This window comes from Micropterus salmoides, unplaced genomic scaffold (genome assembly GCF_014851395.1).
Source record: "Micropterus salmoides isolate LMB-PRFRI ecotype aquatic unplaced genomic scaffold, ASM1485139v1 Ms_hic_scaffold_19, whole genome shotgun sequence".
In the NCBI taxonomy this organism is placed as follows: Eukaryota; Metazoa; Chordata; class Actinopteri; order Centrarchiformes; family Centrarchidae; genus Micropterus; species Micropterus salmoides.
This window is the reverse complement of record NW_024041039.1, coordinates 30,272,474-30,300,203: the sequence shown is the minus strand read 5'-3', so window position 1 is coordinate 30,300,203 and position 27,730 is coordinate 30,272,474. Positions and strand designations below refer to the sequence as shown.

At 40.2% G+C, this 27,730-nt stretch overlaps 1 protein-coding gene across 2 annotated transcripts; it reads left to right on the top strand.

Annotated features, from left to right (window-relative positions):
* Positions 1-129: 129 nt before the first annotated feature.
* Positions 130-26,988, top strand: ak7b (adenylate kinase 7b). Of its 2 annotated transcripts, none has more exons than XR_005445575.1 (18): positions 130-378; positions 590-748; positions 2,199-2,307; positions 4,357-4,451; positions 6,053-6,163; positions 6,256-6,339; positions 12,716-12,804; positions 13,027-13,117; positions 13,445-13,522; positions 16,253-16,402; positions 18,172-18,300; positions 18,398-18,503; positions 22,016-22,144; positions 22,274-22,336; positions 22,549-22,746; positions 24,474-24,694; positions 25,141-25,213; positions 25,830-25,963. XR_005445575.1 is itself a non-coding variant. In XM_038728296.1 (18 exons), the coding sequence occupies exons 1-18, from the start codon at positions 298-300 to the stop codon at positions 26,119-26,121; spliced, it is 2,091 nt and encodes a 696-aa protein (XP_038584224.1). In that variant the 5' UTR covers positions 132-297; the 3' UTR covers positions 26,122-26,988. The 2 variants fall into 2 exon arrangements, 1 of the variants encoding a protein (XP_038584224.1); XM_038728296.1 differs by lacking the exon at positions 25,141-25,213 and adding an exon at positions 26,083-26,988 and having other exon boundaries at positions 132-378; positions 25,830-25,988.
* Positions 26,989-27,730: the final 742 nt, after the last annotated feature.

Sequence of the window (27,730 nt, the reverse complement as noted above, 5' to 3'; positions counted from 1 at the left end):
CGTTAGGTCCGTAACTTACGTCCACATCCTACCAGACTGTGGCCAGGTGTTCTCTGTTAAAATGATAGATTGTGCTTTGCCTTTGTACAGTGTAGTGAGGTTACGTGGCGCCATCTGTAAACGTTTAATACGGTGTTTTCGGGTGTTTGTCCACCTCCCCCCCGCTTTTAAACGGTGATCTGTGTGCACTGCTCCTCCGCACTGCGCAGCGCAAACACTCACGCGACGCTGGCGCGAGAGGGCCATCTCTATGGCAACGGGACAGCAACACTTGCAAGCTGCTGCTGGGAGGCTAACATGGCGGAGAATCACAAACAGCCGCCTAAAAGAGTTTTTATCAACAACATAGACTCATATGCTTCTAAATGTATCGCCAAGGTAAATATATTTAATGTGGAATGTCTGAATTGAGCTAGTGAAGCTGGTAGCTAGCGTTAATGTGAGTTAATAGCAGTCATTGTTTCATGGTTTGTAACGTTAGTCATGAATTAGCGTGAAGATGCCACAGCAGGAAATCCACGTAGCACACACTGACGTTCGTCGACAACTTTGTTCAGCAACGAAAGTTAGTTATTTATCTTCTTTGCAGTTTTTGTCTGAATTTGTGGTCAGGACACCTGTTGATTCTGAAGGAGAAGAGGAGGAGAAGGTGATTTCAAACCCCAGCGGAGCAGGAGCTTTTCACGTTGTTGGAACTGTCTCCGACAAATTGGACGAGGACAGACCATATGTGCTGGAGGAGTATCTAGTAAGTACTCAATCTGACAAACTGTAAATGAACATTATTAATGTGTGGAAGCCTATAGGGGACTATATTAAAATCATAATATCATACCTGTCCACATATGCGTTATTTGAGTTTTAAAAAGGCAATAATCAAATTGTTTTAATTTCCATATGGGCATTCTATGACCATATTGAAATGAAAATGGTAAAGCTGTTCGACATTTAATTTTTTAACATTGTGCCCTGCTGTACAGTGGACAGGGTTCAAATGTTAATTTAAATGTCTACAATATTTACATTTATGCAACATTTATGCAAGGAATTTGTAAAATTTGTAAATTTGTAAATTTGTCAAAATGAAACTGCAGACCCTAACCTGCTGTACAGAGGGCAGTAATTGAATTCAATAAGCGAATCAGCGCCACCAGTCTTTTGCATGTCTTGTCTTTACATGTCACCACACTATTTTTGTGTCAAAATGAAATTGCAGTCTTTCAGTCTTCTCATCAAGGCGGGTCTTCAGTTAGGTCATCACTTCTTTCTCAGTGAATTGGTTCATTAACATTTACAATTTCTACCTACCGGCCATGGACAGCTTCATGTGCCGACCAGAAGTAGCAGTGTTTATCTGTCAGTGTGTGGGAAATAACTAAACTAAAACAAACAAAATCAATATGGGGTAAATTTTGCTACACTGACCTCTGCAGCTTCTCTTAGGAACAAAGCTACGAACTTTTCCAACATGCAATGACTGCAGAAGTCAGGTTCTGGTAGAAAGCCCATGGTTGATGTCATAATTGAAGACCCGCCTTTGATGAGAGGACTGACCAATGTGCAGGTTAAGTTTTTGAAAATGAAATGTCAAACGCCGTTTCCATATGAAGAGTGACTTTAATGTTGTTTGCACAAATACAACATTAGGCTACATTATTTATGCTGCATTTTAAATTCATATTTAAATGAACATTTGAATATTGTCAATTGTACAGCAGGGTTTGACTGTGAAAATTAAATGTCAGAGAAATGTCTGCCAGAGCTGCAGCATAACCAGGCTCAGCAGCCTCTATGGACCTAACATTAGCTAATAGCAGAGGCGAAGAGGTTGTTAACGGAGGAAGCTAAGACGAGAAAAACAGTGACCAAGATGAGAGCTTTGTGAAATAAAAGGCTGTACACAGCTGGACAAGTAAGTAATATTGTTATGTCTTGTGTTGTTGCACTTGCTTGATGTTTGACAGTTGGCAAAGTTGTTGACTTGCTAATTTTTTATTGTAATGTAATCATAGCAAATGCTTGTGTACAGCTATGACAGCGGTGGATTACACTCTGAAGCAGTAGGTTATCCAAAGCCAAGGCATTGGTATCGGGACTGAAAAAGTCGGATGGGTGCATCCATAATTTTAATGTAGTCCCCTAGAGGCTTCCATACAGGACTTTAGACATTTCTATTTCATTTCTTGTTTTTATGGAAGCACCTGAACAGGGATGAGCTACTGTCAAAACTGAAGGAGTGTGATGTTATCATCTACAACATTACCCAACATGCTGATCAGGTGGAAGAAGCCCTCTGGGCTGTTTCAGGTAAGCAGTTCTCAGTCTCTGTTCAGTGTTGATGGGTTTACTTTTCTTCAGACTGTTCACACTTAGTTGGTTTGTGCTTTTGAAGTATTCAACTGCATCTACAATATATAACTGGTTTGGTTCTTTCGGTCAGTGTCCGGTCAGATATTAATATTATCTGTCCTGTAGTGATTCATTGAGGTACCATTTGTCTTTCTCAGTGCCACTGCTATATCGCTTCATTATGTTATAATGTTGAATGTTAAATAGTTTCATATAATGAGGTAAACATATGTAAAAGTAATCCCTATGAGAAAAAGGCTGAGGCTTCAGACTGCTCTGAATGTTTTATAACGTTTGCTAGTTAGCTAAGTTAGCCTGGGCCTTAAAACCTCCTCCTTCCAGCTGCCCAAAGTTCCTGTGCTAGCAGTGTTTACAAACACCAACGAGCTCCGAGTCTGGCTTATTGCCTGTGTAAAAGAAGTGGACATAGTCACAGATACGTCACCCATTAGCTTGTGGACTACTGTTTTGAAGCCTCGAGTTTGGCATTTTGGCCGTCGTCATCTTTGTTTTTTGGAACCAGACGTAACCAGCCTGTTCAGTTGTACAGTGTTTTCAACTTTCTCTCTCCTACTGCTCCTGTGCACGAGTGTGATTCCGCCACCTGTTGCTGATTGGCTGGAACAGTGATGTGGAGATCGTACCGCACCACTTTCTTTGTGTTCCATTTACAGAGCCAGGGCTGCGTAAGAAAACCGGATTTTTTTCCCGAGCACACAAGATGGAGAGCAAGTGAACTTTGAGGAAATATTCGCTGAATTTAACAGGAAGAATATTGGATTACAATCGTTTAGTCTAGATATGGCTTGTTTCAGACAGGAAGAACTGAGAAGTTGCATGAAGCCAAGGGCCAGTAGAAGATAAATTAGGATTTTTTAAACAGTTACTGTTGTGGAGTCCCAAAATAAAAATATAATGATGAGCATAACAAGTCAATTTAAATTTGTAGTTTCTGCTACATACTATACTGGTTGTTTACATAGGCTGCATTAACCTCTTGACGCCTGAATTTATTTACAATTATATAAGAAAATGTATTACTTGTGCTTTCATTTGCTTTCAAGCTGATGCTTTAATTAATTATTAATTAAGTGGAGATTGTTAATTTGTCTATAGAACATAGAATAGATATAAATGATGTAGGTATGATGCATTAGTGACAACAGTCATAAACGAGAAACCTGCGCTTGCAAACGGTTCCTAGTTACATATTGAATATGCACAAACTGGCATTGGGGGAATCCATATGCTATTTCGGCTGCAGTCTGATAGGAAGAGGTGTGATACGAATTCACAACAATCAGCGTTAAGCGGTTAAGATCTTTTCTTGTGCCTTCATTACCAGTAATGCAATACCCATTACTCTTATTTTGTATTAGTCAATAATTTCACATTTAAAATACATCAAACTAAATTATATTAACAAGGAATATGTACAGTTGTGTATATACATACAAAAAATATATACAATATGTAATGTGAGTATTTTCAATTATGGAGCAAAATATAATACTTTGTTGTAGTGATATAGTATACATGAATATTTTCTCATAATGCTGCTCACAAATACAATATGTCCATTAATATCATTAATGAAACTTTTTAGCAGGGTTTTTGCACTGTTTCTGGCCTGTGACCCCATTTTTCATACTAATTGTCATGGCCTCAGCAATTAAAGAGGTTTCATGTTGTCAGTTAATTTGAGTCTTTAGTTATCAGGAACAAGGAATGGTCTCCTTGTGGGACTGTCCTTCTGTTCTCAGAATTGCTACTACAATGACTTCTAATATCACAGCAGTCGTCCTATAAACCACATCTGCGTCTAATATTGTACCATGTTGGGACCCAAGTCCAAGTTTGAGACACTGACCTAAGATGCCAAAAATAACCCCAAAACAATTGAAATTGTCCCAATAAAACAGACATATCTGGATATGGTCATTGTGATTTAAGTAGTATTTGTTATAGAGATGTTGTCTGCCAGTTCTTCTTGTGTTGTATTTGTAGCTCTCCACAATGAAATGAGTAATTTTTCTGGACCAAAGATGTTCATCCTCATCTCCACTGTGATGACCTGGGCGTGCAGCAAGCCAGTTAAGCATGTAAGTGCACACATACTGTATCTTTGGCTAGCCTAATATATTCTATTTTTGTGAACATGAATCCCTTTTTATTCCTCATTAAATGTTTAAAAATAATAACTGTCCATCACCAAATATTTTCTTTCGTCGACCCAGCCAACAACCCCAAATATGTTCAGTTTAAAATGATACAGTCTAAAACAGAATGCCAGCTGACTCCTCACACTATATATTATTGAAGTTTCAAGTGAATTGAAAATATATTTAGTTTTTTGTAATTAGTGATTTTGCGTGGGTTTCCTCCGCGTGCTCTGCTTTCCTCCCACAGTCCAAAGACAGGCAGGTTAGGTTAACTGGTGACTCCAAATTGTCCGTAAGTTTGAATGTGAGCATGAATGGTTGTCCTGATTGACTGGGTGTACCCTGCCACTCGCCCAATGTCCGCTGGGATCATCGTCAGCCCCCCGCTATCTATCGATAATGGAAGGATTGAACAATATGTTTAAGAGCCATACTATAGCCATACTTTAATAAACATACACCAGCTACTTTATTAGGTACACCTGTTCAGTTGTTTGCACACAATTAGCCAATCAGCCAATCACAGGGCAGCAACTCAATGCATTTATGTAGACGTGGTCAAGACAACTTACTGAAGTTCAAACCGAGCATGGTCGTTGGTGGCAGACGGGCTGGTCTTTCAGAAACTGCTGATCCACTGGAATTTTCACGCACAGCCATCTCTAGGGTTTACAGAGAATGGTTTAAAAAAGAGAAAATATTCAGTGAGCGGCAGCAGTGTGGACAAAAATGCCTTGTTGATGTCAGAGGAGAAGGGGCAGACCAGTTCGAGATGACAGAAAGGCAACAGTAACTCAAATACCCAATCTAGGGATTGGGTGGGGATTTAATAATAATAATAATAATAATAATTTTATTTGTAGAGCACTTAGAAAGTACAATTAAAACAATTAAAATCACAACAGTTAAAAAGGCCCTTATTGCAAAGCCTTCTCTAGATTTCAGCCTGGATTCAGGGATGGAGGATGTCAGGCTGCGTACAGGTTCGTAAGGGGTTAAAAGGTCACGAATATATTCTGGAGCCAGGCTATTAAGAGCTTTAAAAGTAATCAATTAGAACTTCAAATCAATCCTAAAACAGACAGGGAGCCAATGTAAAGAGCTTAAAATTGGAGTGATGTGGTCGAACTTCTTAGTTTGGGTTAATAACCTAGCAGCTGAGTTCTGCACTAATTGTAGGCGGTTCAGAGTTTATTATTTAGAAATGAGAACATGAGAATGCTATCATGTCAAGTTTCCAACACCTTGTTGAAAGTATGCCATGAAGAATTAAGGCAGTTCTGAACGCAAAAGGTGGTCCAACCCTGTACTAGCAAGGTGTACCTAATAAAGTGGCCAGTGAGTGCTTATAATGAGTACCTGCACTCTGTCATTTATTAATCAATACTAATTTGTTTTTGCAATAACCCCAATGAATTACTGTTCATTTTTACAATATCTCAGGTCTGGTTACTCATCAGCTCTGCCGACATCACATTTATGCTACGGTGGGAGACTTCATTGCTAGTAGCATCCCTGTTGTTGTCTGTGTTGTGTAACAGGATGGTCTGGAGCTTCCTTTCACTGACGAGATTTTCAGGAAAAGAAGAGCGCATCCCAACTTCAAACAACACCTTGACCTGGAGAAGAGGGTGGTCAAAATGGGTGAAACTGTCAGTTTCAAATGTGTTTAAGTTGTCACATTTTGTATAGGAGACACATGCTATTGACACATGCCACCTGGTCACATGGTTGTTGTTTGTAGAAAAGGAAATTGTTCTCAACCTACGTGGTGGCATCAGGACTTCAGTACGGGATGGGAGAGCATGTCTTCCACTTCTTTTTCAAGGTGAGATTTGAAGACTACTGTACATTGTTGCTTTAGCTATCAACACCATCCACTTTTATTTTCCTAATATACCGATGTGTCACTGAAACGTAGGCTACGTTCAGACTGCAGACTGCAGGCCTTATGCTCCATTCCGATTTTTTCCCAGATCCAATTTTTTTGTTTGACAGTTCACATTATTATTTAAATGTGGCCCATATCAGACTCCAGTGGGAACTGTCCACGGCCTGAAAGTGACCCGCATGCGCAGAAGAATAACACGACGTCACACGCAGCACACTGTCGTACAGACGTAAACAAGCTACAGCAGTTAGCTCCAAAATTTCACGGGAGACTCCTGTATTTCATGGTCCTCTCCTGGTTTACTCCCGGGGTCACATCTCTCTCGAATTATGACAAATGTTCACAACTTTCTGTTCTTTTCATGACATTCTTTACTGTTTCTGTTGCTGTATAATGTATATGCCGCGCAACACTCTCTCAATTCAATTCAATTCAAATTAGCTTTATTGGCATGAATGTATAACAACAATATTGCCAAAGCATCATACAAACTACATAAGAACAATCAATCCCATACATTTCATTAAACAAGTAATTAAAGTGTAAAGTAATTAAAGTGTATGTGTGTTTGTGTGTGTTAGAAAAATTTAAATATATTAAAAATGTAAATAAAATAAATAAATAAAACAAGCCTGTGTGTGTGTTAAAAAAATAAATAGATTATACATGTGTGTATATTAATAGACGAAAACTTAAAAAAATTATTGATAAAAAAAATCAAATCTATCAAATGTAAAAACAAAACAATTACTAAAATATCAAAATCAAAATAATAATAATTTGAAAATGTATACATTCTTTATCAGTCTGAGTTTCCACTGGTTGTCCTCACTTCGTGGCATGAGGAGACTTATTTTGAAGCAATTATTTCACATTTGGGCATTTCTACCAGTAAATAGGGGTTTCTGTGTGTCTGAGATGAATTTGAATTCGGAGTATACTTGGGAAATGTTTGCAAAGTGTTTTTGTCTTAATGTTTTATATTTAGGGCATCAGGTTAGCCAGCTCTGTCTGTGGCAACCCTTTTCTATGGCCAGGCTGTGTTCACTCAGTCTGTATGTTGTCAACATTTTTCTTAGTTTAGGACATTTTATTGTGCTAAGGTGATTTGCCAGTGTGAATTCTCTTTTTACGGTCAGATAACATTGTAATTTACTTTGTGTTTTGGTCGTTTCTTTCCAGTATTCAATATATTTTTCTTTTTGCTTGTTGATAATTTGGTTTGGTCTGCTTGAGTTGGTGTTGCTGTCCTGAGGCTGTCAGGGGAAGTTACTGCAGAGAGCCTCAGGACCAGCTGGCTGAGGGGACTCTTCTCTGGTTTCAGCTCCTGGTATGTTAGGGCTTTGTGATGGTATGTCTGGGGGTTTAATGATTTTAAGTGATTGTAAAATTGAATTGATCTTTTATGTATTTTTAGTAAGAGGGGGTATTGGCCGAGCTCTGCTCAGGTTATTTGGTGTTTTTCTCTGCACCTGCAGGATGCTCTTACAGAACTCAGTATGGAAAGATTCTATGATGGTTTTGTCCCAGATCTTTCACAGCCATGTTGAAGTTCCCTGTGTATGTAATGTTGTTGTTGTGTGTAACCTGATTTCTGTATTGTTTCTGAAAGATCATTATCTTGGTCTTTGCAGTGTTTACTGTCAGGGCCCAGGTCTGACAGAATCTTTGCAGGAGATTAAGGTGCTGCTGCAAACCTTCTTTAGTAGGTGAAAGCAACACTAAGTCATCTGCATACAGCAGACCTCTGATCTCTGTGTCGTTCAGGAGGAGGCCAGGTGCTGTGGAACTCCCTAATTGGTTCGCTAATTCATTGAGATATAGATTGAAGAGAATTGGACTGAGATTGCATCCCTGCCTCACTTCCCGGCCCTGGGCGAAGAACTCTGTTTGTTTTATTCCAATCTTTATGGCACATTCACTTTTTATATACATGTTCTTAATCAAATCATTTGTTTTTCCTCCAGTGCCACTTTCAAGTAGCCTATAGAAGAGGCCCTCGTGCCAGATGGAATCAAAGGCTTTTTGAAAGTCAACAAAACAGGCATATACCTTTCTTTTCTTAATGTTTAATTCTTGATCAATTAGAATCTGCAGGGTAAATATATGGTCCGTTATGCGGCAGTTTGGCAAAAAAAACTTATGCAGAATATTGTGGTCATCAAGACAGTTGACAAGTCGTTTATTAATGATGTTGCAGAATATTTTTCCCAGGTTACTGGATACACATATTCCTCTGTAGTTATTTGGATCATATTAATCTCCGGATTTATGAATTGGGGTTATTAAACCTTTGTTCCAGATGTCTGTTTCAGCTGCTAGAATAGTGTTGAATAGTTTTAGTATAGCCCATCTGATTTTAAGGTCTGAGTATTTGAGCATTTCGTTGAGGATTCCATCAATACCACAAGCCTTTTTTCCTTTCAGGGACTGGAGGACTTCTGTTAAGTCTTGTTCTGTTACAGGGTAATCTAGAGGGTTTTGGTTGACTCCAGAGTTTTCCATTTCGTGAATATCTTGTGCTGATCATCATTTTTTATAATATTACTGTATAATTGACTAAAATGATTAATCCAAGTATTTCCATCTTGGATTGCCAATTTATCCTGCTGGGTTTTGTTTAGGGTGTTCCTTTTCTCCCAGAACTGGTTGGACTCCAAGGACTCCTCAGTTTCACAGAGCTGGTTCTTGCTGTGTTGTTCTTTCTTAGTTTTTAGGGTGTACTTGTATTGTTTCAGAGTGGCGAGCGGGGATGGCTGTGGCTCAGGAGGTAGAGTGGGTTGGCCGTTAATCGGAAGGTCGGCGGTTCAATCGGCTCCCCCAGGCTCCCCCAGGCTGCATGTAGAAGTGTCCTCCGGCAAGATACTGAACCCCAAATTGCCCCTGGCGCCTGTTCTGCCAGTGTATGAATGTGTGTGACTGGTGAATGCAGATGTAGTGTAAAAGCGCTTTGAGTGCTCGAAAAGACTAGAAAGGCGCTATACAAGTACGGAGCATTTACAGTGGCCTCATATTGACAGCGTATGTTGTGGTTATCTGGGTCCCTATGCTTTTCATTTGGTAATTTCCTTAAAGTTTTGGTGTCAAACCATTTGTTATTGTTCATTTGTTGAGGTTTTGGTTTGGAGGCTTTCAAATTAGACAATGAAGCCAAATGATGAAATATTGAATTGATTTTGTCCACAGCAGAATTTACACCAGAATTATTCTGGGGAAATGTTTCACTTAGAAATAAATGAGTTAAATCATGTATGTTTTGATTTTCCAGTGCCTTTTGGTACGCCCCCATGCTGTCTGGGGTCCATCTGTATGAGTATGTGCTGTTAAACAGTTCACAGGCAATAAGGGCCCCAGACTCAGACTGAGCCCTTTTCAGATAGATAGTGATTTTGCTGTGGTCTGAGAGGGGTGTGAGGGGGCTGACTGTGAAAGCTCTGAAAGACATTGGATCTAGATCTGTAATGAAATAATCTACCATATATAAGATTCTTCTTTTTTAATAACTATGATGGACTGGTTCAGTTCTGATTTACACCATATAATCAGGCCTCCTTAATCTCTGCCTTGGGTTATTGTGGGATTTTTTGTTGATGGTATAATAGTCTCAGTGTAGCTGTGAGGACGACCAGTGGAAACATCTCTGCACCATGTCTCCTGTAAAACTATGATGTCAGAGTATTTTAACTCTATTAAAATCTGAGTTTCTGCTCTTTAAACCAAAAGCTGATGATCTCAGACCTAGAATGTACACTCACAGTCCAACATGTTATTGTAAATGATTTCATCTCCAAGTGTAATCTGTTCAAAAATTAGACAAACACCTTAAAAAACAAATAATAATAATAAACTAGATATTAAAAAATAATACTAGAAACAAATGAAAAGGGGAAAAAAAGTGCAACAAGAGGAAAATAGTGTTGTAGGTAAAATAATAAGAATCACTCTCTGTCTCTCTCTTGCGTCCGCTCAGATAAGTAGCATGCACTTAACTCAGTAAAGAGCTCGCGGTCCGGTGGATTCAGGTGTAACAAATGGAATTTGTGAGCAGATGATAGTGAGGTAGAGGAGACACATGTTTAATAATGTCCTTTTGTACATCGCTGCTCCATCTGGGGGGGGAACAGCTGCTCTAGAGTGACGTCAAAGTCGCATCAATTCCGACCTGAGTGTCCAGACTGAGGTCGCATCCCAAAAGATCAGATCTGTATCGGATTTGGACCACATATGGAAGTGGCCCGAATCCGAACTGAAGATCAGATTACTTATGACTTGGCCTGTTACACTGTTATAAAAAGATCAGATCTGAGTCACATATGGGCAAAAAAAATTGGGTCACTTTGGCCTGCAGTCTGGACAAAGCAAAAGTTTGAATTGAAGATCCACTTGGTTCCTAGCAACTAAAACCAAACAAGGGTCCCAAGTCCGACCAGGTTCACATTAAGCTGAATCTTAATGGAGTTAAGCACAGTGTTACTTTTGGCATCTGATTTTGATTAAGTGTGATTAGTTTTACTCACATTTTCTCCAAAGTGAAATTTTAGTCTAATATATGTTCTGCATTTAGAAGCTACAGCTCTCACCATCTTTGTTGTGTACCGCTAACATGTGTTTTTATTTATTCAATTATTTTTGGATTTTGCCTTAATTTCAAATGTGACATCAAGAAATCTGAGGAGAAAGCAAGAGGTGCAGAAAAAGACGTAAAATGACTCTTGCAGCTGAATTTTGAATGCATTGCAGTTGCCTGCTGGTCTTTTTAGGTAGTCCTGTCAGAAGTCCATTGCAGTAGTCCGTTTTGCAAGAGACAGAAGCATGGATTAATTTTCTTGTTTTTTCAGAAGGTCCCTGACCATGTTTATAAGGTGATAAAATGTTGATATTGTTACTGCTTTTACATGACACTTAGGTAGAAGTTTCTTAACCTGCTCTTTTGTGTTTAAGTGCCTTTGACGTTTAGGTGAGCAGCAACCCCAAGCCTCTCATCTTTGCTGCCAAGTACAATTACTTCAAATTCAACAATTTAATTTTATCCAATTATCTTCCTTCTCTCTCTACATCAACTGTCTTTTTTCTGCATATTAAAGTAATGAGTAAATACCCTACCTTTTTCTCATGTTTCCTCACAATACACTACAAGCAGGGCCATTTTAAGTTACCTGACCTATAGCCTGTAGCCATAGCCTAAATAGCCAGTTAATCTTGAAAGTGAAAGTGTCTGACAACATGCAGTCAGCTGTCTTTGGTTTTTAGCAGAAGCATGATAGAGGCGGTACAGTTTATCAAAGAAAGACCAACATTGATTGAGGCTTGCAGCCACCTACACAGCATGTCCTACAGTCTCCTAAAGTCTGAAGTTCTGTATCGTTGTATTATGTATTCTTACAGAGAGACTGTTGCTGTGCACGTTGATCAACTCCTCTGTTTGACGTGACAGGTTTTCCACCTGTCTCTGGTCCAGCAGCATTAGCCTTGTTGCAGGTTGAACAACAAAAAGTGTTACCTTACACACAAGCCATAGATACACAGGTTCATCTCAAAAATTTAGAATAGGAAAATTTCATTTTCTTCTGTAATTTAATTGAGAAAAGTGAAACTTACATTCTAGATTCGTTACACATAAAGAGAAATATTTCACTTTCATTTTTGTTTTAATGTTGATGCTTACGATACTATATCTAACAGAAATGTCAACATGAGAAGAGCTCTAATCAGCTAATTAACTCAAAACAGCTGCAAAGGTTTGCTGAGCCTTTAACTCTCATTGTGGTGGTGAACCTTTCCACGATATTCAGATTTTTTGAGATGCACCTGTAGCTCCTTCTCCTTTCCTTGATTTTCTGGCCAATATTCTGGGATATCTTCACATCTTGTTCTTTCTTCCCGATCATTTTCAGAATCCAAACTGCCTGAACTTCCTGATTCATCATCTCTTTTTGGTCTTGGTGCTGTTCAACTACCTGCTCTCTCCTCTGCCTTGTTGCCCGGCTGCTGCTCCTTCTCCCTTGCCTTATTTGACTGTTCATTTTCTAAAAAAGTAATGATATGAATTTCTGTAAAACTGCTTGTTTTATTACAGCACATCTGTGTGAACAATACCAGTGGAATTTGTGTCCACCTGCTTAGTTCCTCTGTACCTATTTAACAGGAGCCAATTTTCATGCACATTTGATGGTCTGGAGAGGAATCAAATTCAGTATCATATCTCACCTGTCTTTTTCTTTTGGAAAAATTAACGAAACCATCACAACCCTTACAAACAATGTGAAAAGTGTGAATTTGTTTCACATGTGTAACTAATTAACTGTATTATTAGACATCATGGCTGGGACAAGAACGTGAAATACCAGTCTTTGGAGACGGCAAGAACAAGGTTCCCACGATTCACGTCAATGATCTGGCAAGGTAGGACACACACACGGACACACACGGACACACACACACACACACACACACACACACACACACACACACACACTATAATAGCTCCCTTGAACAATCATTGATATGACTCCTGCTTTGCAACAAGCTTTAAGAAATCAGGTCTATATTGACTTAAATTGACAACATTTAATATTTACAAGTCAATATTTCTATGCTGTAATAAATGTAATGTGTTTGTTAAAGTGTGATTCAGAATGTGATTGAACATCAGCCCAAGCCCTATTACCTACTAGCTGTGGACAATTCCACCAATACCATGGAGGACATTGTGAAGGTATGTGTAAGTAAGTGATCAAGAAATATTTTGTCACAAATTAGAAATGTGTCCCTATGAATGGGCTGAAAATGTAATAAAGCCTGTTCAACTTTTGCAGTGACACGTTTACAAACTCAACAATGTTAGACTTACTGACCAATTTAGACCTTTATTGTATTATACAAACAAAACTGTGTATCAGGTTTTACATCTGTCTACAGAGATTCAGTATATCCACCTACTGTATATTGATATAAATCCTCTATTTTTTTTTTTTGAGAGAGAGAGAGAGGAGGATGATGATGATGATGATGATATAATGAAAGTGAGTTCTTTCTCCACCAGACAATTGCCTCTGTACTTGGACCAGGGAAGATCCGGAAAAGGCCATTTGAGGAAGCCTTCTTTTCACAGGACTTGAGTGTATGTTCCACTGATGTTTAAATATCACTTAGTTTACTGTTTGTTTTTTTATGCCAGGACTAACACTGAATTGTTCACAATCTTGTTTTACTACTGCTAATACACTAGAAATTAAAACTGACTTCTTCCTAACCCTAACCCTAACCCCTAACCCTTCCTAGCTCTACATTTTACAAAACCTTAATGGTAAAGTGTAATGTGTAATTCCTGGCCACATGCTCCAAACAAATAGGAGGCAGCATTTCACCTCCTCCTCACCCACTCTAAGCCGTTCTGCTCTTTTGTAATCACATGTAACATTGGAGTTGATCTTAATAATAACCTCTTATATCAGACTCTTTGTGTGTTCCTGGATTAGCAGGCGTTGCATCTTCTGCAGCAATAAAGTTAAAGAACCACTGCCTTGTAGTTATAGTAGATGGGCAGTGGCGGGGGGGGGGTCTGCATGGTTAGCTTAGCTTAGCATTAAGAATTTGAGCATGGGCTAATTCAAAAATTCACCCACCAACAACTCTGAAGTTACTAATTACTCATTACATTTGTTTTGTTTAATCTGCACAATAAAGGGAAGGTAAAGAACATTTTGTATAAAACAATTAGCTATAGTATCTCACAAAAGTGAGTACACCTCTCATATTTTTGTAAATATTTGATTATATCTTTTCATGTGACAACACTGAAGATACTTTGCTACAGCCCCAATTCCAATGAAGCTGGGACGTGGGGTAAAATGTAAATAAAACCAGAATACATTCATTAGCAAATCCTTTTCAACCTATATTCAATTGACACACAACACACAAAAAAAAAATATTTAATGTTCAAACTGATAAACTTTATTGTTTTTTGCAAATATTCACTCACTTTGAATTTGATGCCTGCAACACGATCCAAAAAAGCTGGGACAGTTGAGGAATGCTCAAAAAACACCTGTTTGGAACATTCCACAGGTGAACAGGTTAATCACAACAACAGTTATCTCAGAGCGCCTTTCATAAGAGCAGGTCTAGACTGTACTATGTGATCATATTTACAGAAACCAAACACCACTTTGTGAACAAATGCGTGAACAAATAGCCCAGCAGTTTAAGAACAATGTTTCTCAACGTACAATTGCAAGGAATTTAGGGATTTCATCATCTTCGGTCCATAATATCATCAAAAGATTCAGAGAATCTGGAGAAATCTCTGCAGCAAGGCCGAAAACCAACTCTGAATGCCCGTGACCTTCGATCTCTCAGGCGGCACTGCATTAAAAACCAACATCAATGTGTAAAGGATATTACCACATGGGCTCAGGAACACTTCAGAAAACCATTGTCAATTAACACAGTTCGTCGCTGCATCAACAAGTGCAAGTAGAACTCTACCATGCAAAGCGAAAGCCATATATCAACGACACCCAGAAACGCCACCGGCTTCTCTGAGATGGACTGACGCAAAGTGGAAAAGTGGGCTGTGGTCTGACGAGTCAACATTTTTAATTGGTTTTTGGAAATTATGGACGTCGTGTCCTCCAGGCCAAAGAGGAAAAGGACCGTCCAGATTGTTATCAGCGCAAAGTTCAAAAGCCAGCATCTGTGATGGTATGGGGGGGTGTTAGTGCCCATAGCAGGGGTAACGTGCACATCTGTGAAGGCACCATTAATGCTGAAAGGTACATACAGGTTTTAGAGCAACATATGCTGCCATCCAAGGAAAGTGTTTTTCAGGGACGTTCCAGTTTATTTCAGAAAGACAATGCCATGCCACATCCTACATGTGTTACAACAGCGTGGTTTGAGGCACTAGACTGGCCTGCCTGCAGTCCTGACCTGTCTCCCATTGAAAATGTGTGGCGCAAAATACGACAATGGAGACCCTGGACTGTTAAGCAACTGAAGTTGTACATCAAGCAAGAATGGGAAAGAATTCCACCTACAAAGCTTCAACAATTAGTGTTTCTCAGTTTGAACATTAAATATGTATTCAGTGAGATTGCCAAACTTATCTATATCTTAACCTATATCTGTTTGCATACAGTGAATGAAAGAGATAAAACATATTAATTAGTGAGCTTTAGAGGTGTTGGTTATTTGTTTATGCCGGCTTCTAGACTTTAAGTGAAGTTAGGCTAACTATGTCCTGTCTTACTTAAAGGTGGGGTAACGTCTTTTTGTCATATTCAGCAAATATCTCTTCAGGGTTTGCTAGATGTTTGTTCTATGTGTGCGCTAAATAAAATATACGGTGCTTGCCTGGCTCTGTAAGTTGGAAACAAACAAAGGTGGCCCGCACCTCGCCACACAACACTATCCCAGCCATGATTTGTGTGTCAGGTAATGCTAAATGAACTTCCCATGGACATAGAGCTTACTTTTTAGTTTGCCAAGGCATGCTGTTGTGATGCTAGTTTAAGAGAGTCGTGAGTATCGCTGAATGGAGCTTGTGTGCTGGTTCTGGGACTGTCTCGTCCTCTCTGCATGCTAGCTTCACAGCAGCAGCTGTAGCCGCAGTTTGCTCACCCAAAACGTAGCTGACATTAGTTACATTACTTTCTGTGTTGTTTGCTCTACATCAGATATTTGTCATGTTGTTGGATTTCTCCAGAATCGCTTACTCCACCTTTAACACACCTCCATGAAATTTGTAGCTTTATCTTACTCCCAGAAAAAAATGTGAATGAGCTTATTTTCCAAAGCATTTAATTATTCTTTGTAGATCTATTGACATGTTATTTCCCCTTGCCAGGTAATGGAAATTGATTCCATACTGGTCAACCTTCACATGGAGGGTATCCGTGTTATGGAACTGTTCTCTTTCAACTGGTTGTGTGAGTTTGGTCTGGTGGAGAACATAGAGCTGGTGGTAGAGGAATACAGGCAGACCAGGGGACTGCAGGTAGGTACTAAGCAGAAAGCCAAAACATGTCTAAAAAAAAACAGTTATAATGAAATGGCAAAATAATGAACAGTTTCATAGACATACAGGTGCTGGTCATATAATTAGAATATCATCAAAAAGTTGATTTATTTCAGTAATTCCATTCAAAAAGTGAAACTTGTATAATGTATACATTCATTACACACAGACTGATATATTTCAAGTGTTCATTCCTCTTAATTTTGATGATTATAACTGACAACTAATGAAAACCCCAAAATCAGTATCTCGTAAAATTAGAATATTGTGAAAAGGTTCAATATTGAAGACACCTGGTGCCACACTGATCAGCTAATTAACTCAAAACACCTGCAAAGGCCTTTAAAACGGCATAATCATGGGGAAGACTGCTGACTTGACAGCTGTCCAGAAGATGACCATTGACACCTTGCACAAGGAGGGCAAGACACAAAAGGTCATTGCTAAAGAGGCTGCTGTTCACAGAGCTCTGTGTCCAAGCACATTAATAGAGAGGCGAAGGGAAGGAAAAGATGTGGTAGAAAAAAGTGTACAAGCAATAGGGATAACCGCACCCTGGAGAGGATTGTGAAACAAAAGCCATTCAAAAATGTGGGGGAGATTCACAAAGAGTGGACTGCAGCTGGAGTCAGTGCTTCAAGAACCACCACGCACAGACGTATGCAAGACATGGGTTTCAGCTGTAGCATTCCTTGTGTCAAGCCACTCTTGAACAAGACACAGCGTCAGAATCGTCTCGCCTGGGCTAAAGACAAAAAGGACTGGACTGCTGCTGAGTGGTCCAAAGTTATGTTCTCTGATGAAAGTAAATTTTGCATTTCCTTTGGAAATCAAGGTCCCAGAGTCTGGAGGAAGAGAGGAGAGGCACAGAATCCACGTTGCTTGAAGTCCAGTGTAAAGTTTCCACAGTCAGTGATGGTTTGGGGTGCCATGTCATCTGCTGGTGTTGGTCCACTGTGTTTTCTGAGGTCCAAGGTCAACGCAGCCGTCTACCAGGAAGTTTTAGAGCACTTCATGCTTCCCGCTGCTGACCAACTTTATGGAGATGCAGATTTCATTTTCCAACAGGACTTGGCACCTGCACACAGTGCCAAAGCTACTAGTACCTGGTTTAAGGACCATGGTATCCCTGTTCTTCATTGGCCAGCAAACTCGCCTGACCTTAACCCTATAAAAAATCTATGGGGTATTGTGAAGAGGAAGATGCGATACACCAGACCCAACAATGCAGAAGAGCTGAAGGCCACTATCAGAGCAACCTGGACTCTCATAACACCTGAGCAGTGCCACAGGCTGATGGACTCCATGCCACACCGCATTGCTGCAGTAATTCAGGCAAAAGGAGCCCCAACTAAGTATTGAGTGCTGTACATGTTCATACTTTTCATGTTCATACTTTTCAGTTGGCCAACATTTCTAAAAATCCTTTTTTTGTATTGGTCTTAAGTAATAATCTAATTTTCGGGGATACTGAATTTGGGATTTTCATTAGTCAGTTTTAATCATCACAATTAAATGAAATAAACATTTGAAATAAATCAGTCTGTGTGGAATGAATAAATATAATATCCAAGTTTCACTTTTTGAATGGAATTACTGAAATAAATAAACTTTTTAATGATATTCTAATTATATGACCAGCACCTGTAGTGTTGCTTTCCCATATGTCTGAAAGTGCTTTGTTATTATAGTTGTCTTGGTTCTCGTTAAGTTGTACTAGCTAATCTATGTAAATGTATTCTTTCCAGCCCATCCGTCTGTGTGTACTGGGTCCTCCTGCAGTGGGGAAGAGCACAGTGTCCAAACAGATCTGTGAACACTATAAACTCCATCACATCACGCTGAAGGAGACCATCTCTGAAACCGTCTCACAGCTGGTGAGCTTCTCCTGATTCACACAAAAACAAAAATAGACATACATTTCTAGTACGTGTTTTAATGCTCCTACAATTCCATTTCCATACCCGTTTCTAGAAAGATGCTGTGAAGAATGCTGATCCAGATGCAGAGAAGGAGGACTCTGCAGCAGAGGCCCAGGAGCTGCTGAAGACCCTGAAGGACAGTATGGAGCAGAATGCAGGTACACACTGAGACAACCAGGGTTTATCTCCCAGAAACAACTACTTTTCTGTCCTTACTCACTGATTTGGCATTCAATCCCCCTTTCTTTATCTTCAGTTTGTAGATAGTGGTGCAGAGGAGGGATGCTGGACAGAGTGAAACGCTTACTGAGTCATAGTAAAGAAAAGTGAGGCTGTTTAATCCGTCATACTGTCTTTCACCTGGCCGCCACCATGAGATAGACCTGTGGCCTATACTACGAAGGGAGTTTAACCTACTCCAATTTAACTCAGGGTTGACAAACTCTGACTGTCTACACTGGTGTTAAATGGTATTACGATAGTGAATAAGATGTTAGTTTGTTGAGTTGGTGCAAGTTCACTTGTGTGTTCTGCTTTTTTCAGCGCATACGCTGTATTTTCCCCAAAAGAATGCCCGATGATAGTGTCAGGATGTAAGGAGTTTAAAGACACGTTAACAGTAAAATCTAACAACGTGGCAGCCAGCATATCCAGGTTAAGCTTGTTGGTGCATTGAGTAAATTTGTAATTATCTTATTTCAAACAGTAGACACAGTCAGAGACTAGCTGGTGAACAAAGTGGAGCTTTTAGCATCTAAAGAGTCAGATACTTTCCTCAGGAGCTGGTGCACACCAAAATCAGAGCTAACAAAGAGTGAATATTAGACTTACCATCATCAGGTGGACATGATTTCAAATGAATACTAAAGTTGCTCTGTACAGCCTGGGTATGTAGATATGCGAGTATTTGCTAAGCTCGCTATATCAACTAAAAATGTGATATTAGGTGCGTTTGACTTCATGCGGCGCTGCGCAGCGCTGACTTAACATGATGCATGCCGAACGTAAAATAAGGCATGCTGGTTAGAAAATGTGTCCGACTTTTGCCGGCGCTGCAAAACGTCCCCATGTCACATGACATTAAAACCTCATGGGAGCAAGGCGGCTGCAGGCGCCGAGTCCGGCTGCACAAAGTTGAAACCACCTTTTGCCTGATGCCGCAAGATCAGTCGTTCTAAACTCACAGTAAACTAACGCAGGTAGATTGTGTCCGACTGGACAACACTGTTTTTATACCTCGCCTCTGCAGTAACGTGCAGCTCACGTTAGACTATCAAGTCTGCAAAAGTCAGCCGCGGTCATCTCGAACGCACCTAAAACGTTAATATTGTGTTCACAACTTGTTTCATGCCCCCAAAATGTATTATTGCAGGTACATTATGTAACATTAATATATTCTATTAACTTGAGCATGGAGATTCAATTATTAACTTTACGGCCTTTCAACCATATCTCACATTCTTCTTCAGCAGTAGAGTCCAGACTGCTGTGCATGAACACGCTTAAAGAGCTCTGTTTATTGAATGTGCTCATGTTTTTGGGGAACTGAACATATCCTTTTGTGAACGTGAAGTCACACACAGTTGAGTTAAACTCAGTAAACTACAAAAATAACTGAAAGGAGTACACATTATGAAGACAGGTAGATAAAGTTTCACTTTCTCTTCCTGGCTTAGCTGTTACAGGAAAACATGTTGTGTAATCCAGAGAGGAAAACAAATCATGGTGTAAATAGATGTCACAGAAAGTTATTATACAGTCTATAGAGCTTTTTTTTAGACCTGCGCAAATGAGAGGAGGATGTGATGTTTGATTTTTTGAGCTGGACACAGCGAAGGATCTTAATCTGATCTCAATGTGGACCCTGGAGACACCTGTTAATACCAGGTGTAAATGAAATCCGGTTAAAATCAGAAGTGTCAGAGATATAAAGCCCTGGGGTCTCATTTATAAACGGTACACGTACAAACAGGGCTGGAAACATGTCTCAGCCACTTCCCAAGCAAAGGTTGTGATCTATAAAAAACAAACTTGATGGGAGAATGTGCGTCCTGTAAGTAAACTCTGAACCATGCGCACATAAAGAGGAGAAATGAGAAACGGCAACTCACACGGCAGAAGGATGAAACTGTGTTAAATGAATTGAAATATTACCTTTAAATATATTATAGGCTTAAAGCCTTTCTAAATATTCAGACACTCCTTTGATTGTTTTTCCCTGAAGTGCAAAATAAAGAAACAAAATTTTATATAATTTGCAGCCCACAAAAAGATCCATGACTGAGGATAATAAACACAAACGGATTCTGTTTCTGCAAAAGAACACCTCAAATATGTTGTACACTTTAATCAGGAATCATATTAATTAATACTTGCATGCAGTGCAATTTATTCTCATAAATAAGGTGAACAGGAGGACAAATTCCATTTAAATTAATGCCGTTTTCAGTGTGTTCTCATTTTCTGTTGCTACTTGTCATGCCGTTTGTCAAACTGAACCTTATACCTGCTTTACCTATAAATCATTGAGCTAAATTTTCCTTTTAAATATCATAGGCCATACAGTTCTTATGCTTTTTATAATTACTACTGACTACTACAAAATTCAGGTGACAGGAGACAATTGAAAATATAGTGTAAAATAATGCAGTAAGACTCTCAGACATCCTGTATTTCTCCTGTAGATCAACTTTTCTCATTTAATTTCAACCCTGCTGAGTCAACACAGATGCAGGTATGGCTGAAGTAAAGTCTTTAAATGTGCATATGGCACCTTTTCACCTCACTGATAAATTTATTAATTTTACATTAACAATCTCTCACTATTTTCTGACATTTGCAGATTATATTAATTTTATATTATTAATATATTAATCATATCTTAAGATAAAAATTGTAATATTATGAGTATAAAATTGCAATCTAATGAGAATAAAATCATAATATTTTAACAAAAGCTACCTGCCCCTCTGCTGTGCATTACCCTGTGTTATCGCTCTGCTGATAGGGCAGTTCCCTTCAGACTGTCCAATAGAGCCCGTCTGGGGACGTACTGGATGAGATGAGCGCACTGCTCTTCATCTCACTACACATCCACACAAATATAAACTTGAGCATCTCTGATAAAGTGCAGCTCAGCCGCTTCAGAGGGAATTAAGCATCCTGGAGCAAAGAGACGGTCCAAACAGAGCGAAGGTGTCTCTGAGCGAGGAGGACAGAGAGTAACGAGAGCGACAGGTGTCTGTGTCGTGGCCAAGTGCGTCATGTTATTCTCTCGCTACTTTGTGGCGGACTGTTAACCGTTTGTGTAGCAAATATATTGACCAGACACTGACCAACAACATTTATATCTACATGTTGGATTACAGTCAGCAGTCAGTAGTGAGAAGCCCTGAAGCTGTGAGCAGTGCGCTCTCTCTCTCTAAATGCAGGCACGCTGAGTAACGGTGGTGGGGGGGGGTCACTTTACGTGAAGTTCAAACGAAATGTAACAACATTATTGTGAGCAGCCTCAGTTCTTTGAAGACCTGCGAGATTCGGGGCTAAAGCTCCGGAACAATAACCTGGCGACGCCGATTCCCCTGACTTAACCGACGTGTAGTACTAAATCATTGGATATCCTTTTAAGATTATGTTGCCACAACATAATGTCAGAGTTTCTGTCCTTTAGGTCTTTTGGAGGACCAGCTGTTGGTGAAGGTGGTGAAAGATAAGCTGATGTCTAACCCATGCAGAAACCAGGGTTTTGTTCTGGATGGCTTTCCCAAGACATATGATCAAGCTAAAGAGCTCTTCTATGGTGAGACACTGACAAAAAGCTCTTTCTGCACCAGTGTCAAAATCACACACAGGCTCAATTCGACATGGACACAGACTGTACATACTATACAAACACAACATATCTGTTTTGTTTTTCTTTCTTTTTTAGCTGTAGAGCAGGAATCAGAAGATGAAACGTCCCCGATTTCTTCACACAGCAAGAACATGCCAGGTCTCTGTATTGTCATTACAATCCTGTTATTTCCCCTGGAGGGAGAGACTTCGACACACAGCAGTGCCTGTAGACCTTGTAGCAATCAGAACTATAAGCTATGAATAAAAAAAATCAGTAACCACAAAAACATCCATATTGATAAAAAAGGCCTGAGCCTTTGAGTCTCCGTTGTTATAGTATTTGTTATGGTTTCCTTGTGTGTGCCACAGAGTTTGTGTTGTACCTGGATGCGTCTGATGCTTTCCTGAAGGATCGGGTGATGAACCTGCCTGAGGGGCTGGTACAGGGACACAACTACGATCAGGACCACTTCCTGCGACGACTGGCTAGATACAGAGAGAACAACGTGGAAGATGAAACTGTTGTCAACTACTTTAATGAGCTGGAAATCACCCCTCTGTACCTGGGTAATCCATGAATCATGTCTAATCCTGTGTGGGGGTGCTACAGATCTACAATTGCTGACTGGACCATGTTGGGGCCCAGGCAGATCTGATTAAATAGGCGTTATCAGTTGTCATTGGGAGCAGATTTAGAGCACATCAGCACATTTTAGAAGGTAATTTTTTGTTGTGCCGTCGAGGTCAGGGGATACAGTTTAAAGAGCGAGAAAAGTCCACCTGAGGCCGTGGTCGGGGTAGTGGTGTGGGTCAAACACAGGACTCTTACCCATGAGACAGCTGTTTGTTTCCAGTGTGAAATCAAATGTCGACACTTTTTTAACTAACATACTTATTTTAACCCAAACCATCATCATTTCCTAAACAGAACCGAGCAGTTTTGGAGCCTAAACCTAAGAATTCTATGACCGTTTCCACCGTTAACCACGCGTGTTATTGTTACCATGATGACGAACATCACCTTACTTCATCCTTTCCTGGACATCCAAAACTCATAATATGTTAAATGTTTCTGGATTACCGTTTATCACTGATAAAAATGATGGTTTGCACCTTCAGACCTACTGGTAGGTGCAGTTTGCCCCGTCTGAAGCTTTATAATGGCGCTTGTGCGTCTCCGCCAGGAATATTTCTTTCCAACGTGTGCTTACTGTGCAACAAACTTGATGAACTTGATCATGTCCAACCAGACGGGAGAATGTTCTGTATCGCTGTTACACTGCAATAAGCAGTGCCTATCACGTTATCCCCCATGCTGCAGTGGAACACTCAGAAATAAAGTTATGAAACCTGTATCAGGATCCTGTTTGTGGATTTCGGCTGCGCCTTCAGCACCATCATCCTGGCTCTGCTGCAAAACAAACTCTCCCAGCTGTGTGCCTGACTCCACCAGCAGGTGGATCACAGACTTACTGTCTGACTGGAGGCAGCATGTGAAGCTGAGAAAACATCTCTCGGACTCTTGGACCATCAGCAATGGTGCCCATCAAGGCTTTGTTCTTTACCCTCTTCTGCCTGTACACCAACAGGTGCACCTCCTGTCCTCTCCACCCTCATTGGGATCATCTCTGGTGGGGATGAGTCCGGCTACAAGTGGGACATTGACCTGGTGCAGCCAGAATAAAACAGTGGAGGCGGTTGTGGATTTTACTAAGAACATCAGCTCCCTCACTAAGAAAGCCCAGCAGAGGATGTGCTTCCTGCAGCAAGTGGGTTGGCAGAATTATCATTAGCCTGAAAGCCAAACGTTAATTTTTTTAATTATCTCTCTAAGGCTACGTGCCGCCTCAAAGTAACTTTTGGTGTTATTTGCTTTGATAAACACGACATACAGGGATAGAGTACTGTACTGGTCCCAGAAGGGGAAAAGGGACAAATCCCTGGCAAGGTCATCGTCTGTGTGGTCTCTGTGTGACTGTGTTGCTTCTTCCTTTCTCGTTGTGACCGTAATGAGCCTCACGCTGCGTCCTTTTGCCTTATTCTAACAGTTAACACTGTGAATGCATCCTTCCATTGCATACTGTAGTCCTTGGTCCCAATGTGAGTTAGCCAGGAACTGATTGTCTGAGTGTCTGCCACTTTGCAGTGTAGGGTTTGTTGGTCTGGCTGTATGTTCAGCATTCAGTACAAATACGAAATGTGTGTAATTCGGCCAAAAAAAATGTATCTGCCATAGATTCAGACATTTTCACCATATTGTCAAACCTTACTGTGTTTCTTGCCTTCCTCTTCAGAGATCACCAGTAGCAATGAACCTGACTGCCTGCTGCTGAAGCAGAAGATCTTTGACATGGTGGGCCAGCCCAGGAACTACGGCCCCAGCAAGCAGGAGCTAGAGAGAGAGGAGAGGAGGAAGGCTGAGGAGAGGATGAGGAGAGAGGTCCAGGATAAAGCTGAGGAGGAAAGGAGGGAGGCAGAGGAGGCCAGACACAGGGCTGCAAACTGGGACGAGTGGGTAGGTACTGGGATGAGAGCTGGAGTTTGGATATTGGGATGTTGTTTGGAGATGTATATGCGGCGCTTCACAAGTTAACTATCAAACACATCTGCTGATGCCCATAAGGACGTCCATAAGACATAAGTGTATTCCATGAATGTATTTGGGATCTCTGTCCCTCTGTGCGGTGTACACAGTAAATCGAAAAAGTATGAGCTGCATGTAACATTTCATATCACATTTAATAGCTCCACCACATCTAGGAGGCATCAGTGCGTCTGTTTAAGTCAATAGAAGCTGCTGACAATACACAAGCATTAGACTCAGGCCATGTGTCACAGAAACAAGGTCCACTTACTAGCTTTTACCAAAGCATTCAACAGCCTCTCACAGTCTTCTTCACTGGATGGAGTTTGCTCTGTTGTCAGCTCAGATGTAATAAGGCTTTTGCGCCTGTTTTTCAGGTGCAGATGTGACAGAATCTGTCCCAAACACATGAGCCGTATTTGGTTTGAGGAACACGACAACGAGTTCAAGGTGTTGACTTGGCCTCCAAATTCCCCAGGTCTCAATCCAATCGAGCATGTGGGATGTCAAAAAAGTCAGATTTATGGAGGCCCCACCTCACAACTTACAGGATCTGCCGCTAATGTCTTGGTGCCAGATACCACGGCACACCTTCAGTGGTCTAAAGTCCGTGCCTCAACTGGTCAGGACTGTTTTGGTGGCAAAAGGGGGCTCTACATAATATTAGGCAGGTGGTCATAATGTTATGGCTGACCGGTGTCATTTTTGTCATCTCTTTTGCATCTTTTGGAGTATCAAAATGATTTTAATAACTTTTGATTATGAGATAGGTTTTCCATATTTCATTATTTTGCGTCTTCTAGCGTCCAGTTGGCACCATATTTTGAATAGAGTCATGGTGGGGCATGGGAAGTTAGGGGCTCAATTTTCGTGTTAATTGGAAAATCCTATGCAGAGATATGACATCACTTCCTGTTCCGGAGTACAACGTTATTATCGGCAATAGAAATGATGGCCAAAACTACAAAATGTGTACTATTGCAAAATTATTTAATGTAAGTGTTGATAGCTAATTGTGTTTGATATGTTTGGATGAATGAAGTTTGGTGCATTTTGTGTGTGTCAGACTAAAGGTTTAAAGGCGGTGAGGCAGCAGGAGGAGGAGCTGCTGGAGGCCCAGTCAGTCCCTATGAGGAACTACCTAACTGAGCACGTCATGCCCATTCTGACCCAGGGCCTGATCGAATGCTGCACCTCCCGACCACAGGACCCTGTGGATTTCCTGGTATTCCGTTAATCACCCGTTATTTCCTGATTTTTAGCAACTGACTTCACTAGATTTTGATCATGATCATCTCTTTTGGTTTGTCTTGTTCCAGGCGGAGTACTTGTTGAAGAACAACCCTTTTAACTACTGAAAGTCATTTCCTCTGGTTGCACCCACACATGATGCAAACACAAAACAACAAAACTGAAATAAAATGTGTTTTTCCGAGCCCTACAGAAATTAGAAATTACATGCAGCATGTAGAAGACCTCGTGGAGTCTTTTAGACTTGTCACAGTATTTCAGACATCACCTGCCAAGTGTCCCTCGGTTCATGCTGGGATTTTGATTAGGTCTGATTTGTAAGTGGCCCATTCTCTTGCCCCTGTTGTATTTACGCACAGCTTTGTTTGGGCTCTTGTGTGCCGGCCATTACTTAAAAGCGCCCTGAAAAATTGGATGAAGGTGCGTATGAAGCCAAAAGCTAATTAGGAAGTTAATTTGCGTAATGAACTTGGTAAACTTCAAAGTAGGCACGCTCGGGTCATAATTGCTTTGATTTGGCTTCCGATATCCAGGAAGGATAAATGTTACAAATGGCAGCTAATTTGTGTCTCTCTCATGTTGCCACTCGCGACTCCAAAGTGTACATAATTGGTTGCGACGGAACACCAAATTATTTCATTGTACATACTTAATCACCACATGGGGAAATTAGATGAGTTTATTTGGGAAGACAATTTGACTGCACCATCTGTGAGTCCCAGGTACAAACACAACACGGAGAGTTTCCTGAAAGTGAAACACACACATTTTAGACGGTTGATATGGTAACACAATGTTCTCATATGGTCTCATGTGATGTGAAACATGGAGAAAATACTTTTTTATATATCTTAGCGTACAGTCTGAAGATCTCGTAATGGCATTTGATTAATGGCTGGAGTACAAAAGACACTTCCCCCGCAAAGATGTTTTGCACTGTTCATTTGGACCAAATTAAAAAATGTTTCCTTTTAGTTCTGGTCCTTTTTCTGTTCACAAAGTTTTTATGAACAAACCCAGTAAAATTGATTGACATGTAACTCATTGAGTGGTGACTGATACCACAACGACAAAATACTCTATTTCAAATAAAAGCCCCGTATTCAAAAACTAACTTGGGTATGGGCAGCAAAGTATTCAGAGTATCCAGAGTAAAAGTCCTATATGCAAAATGGCCCCAACGTGAGTGTTAAATGTATATGAAGGTAATTGTTGTACAAAAATACATAATTGTGCAGTGCATTTTGTGAATTTGCGTCTGGGGGAATGTAAACAGCAGTGATGATAACATGGAGTCCACTTTGTGTTTGAGCACCTAGTATCATCAGTGGAAAACGAGTCCGATTCCTCTCATCTTGCTGGAGTCTTGCGCTCTGTCAGCTCGGAAAACAGTCTGCCCAGCAAGTACTTGATCCGGGATGTTGATGGAGCCAGGAGCAGCCTTAAGTCGAAGCTAGCTAGCTGGCTGCTATATTTCTGTCATTGGTCACACATGTTTCAACAATAAAGCTTAAAAAAAAACATGAAAAAGAAAAATGTAGTGACTGAAGGCACATAATATTGTAAATTATTAGAACATTTTTCACTGATTGCTGATTCGTTTATGACCATTCAGTGGTTTACTGTGTGTGGAAGATATAAGTTCCTTATTCCTGGCCAAAATAGAAAATATATTCCATACATCAGATAAATGTTCTGCTAGTAAGTTACTGAACC

Excerpts from the sequence above, each read along its gene's own strand:
- ak7b (XM_038728296.1), top strand. The coding sequence starts at position 298 with ATGGCGGAGAATCACAAACAGCCGCCTAAAAGAGTTTTTATCAACAAC. Across the intron at positions 749-2,198 it reads ATGTGCTGGAGGAGTATCTA|CACCTGAACAGGGATGAGCT; the intron begins GTAAGTACTCAA and ends TTTTTATGGAAG. Across the intron at positions 6,340-12,715 it reads TCTTCCACTTCTTTTTCAAG|ACATCATGGCTGGGACAAGA; the intron begins GTGAGATTTGAA and ends CTGTATTATTAG.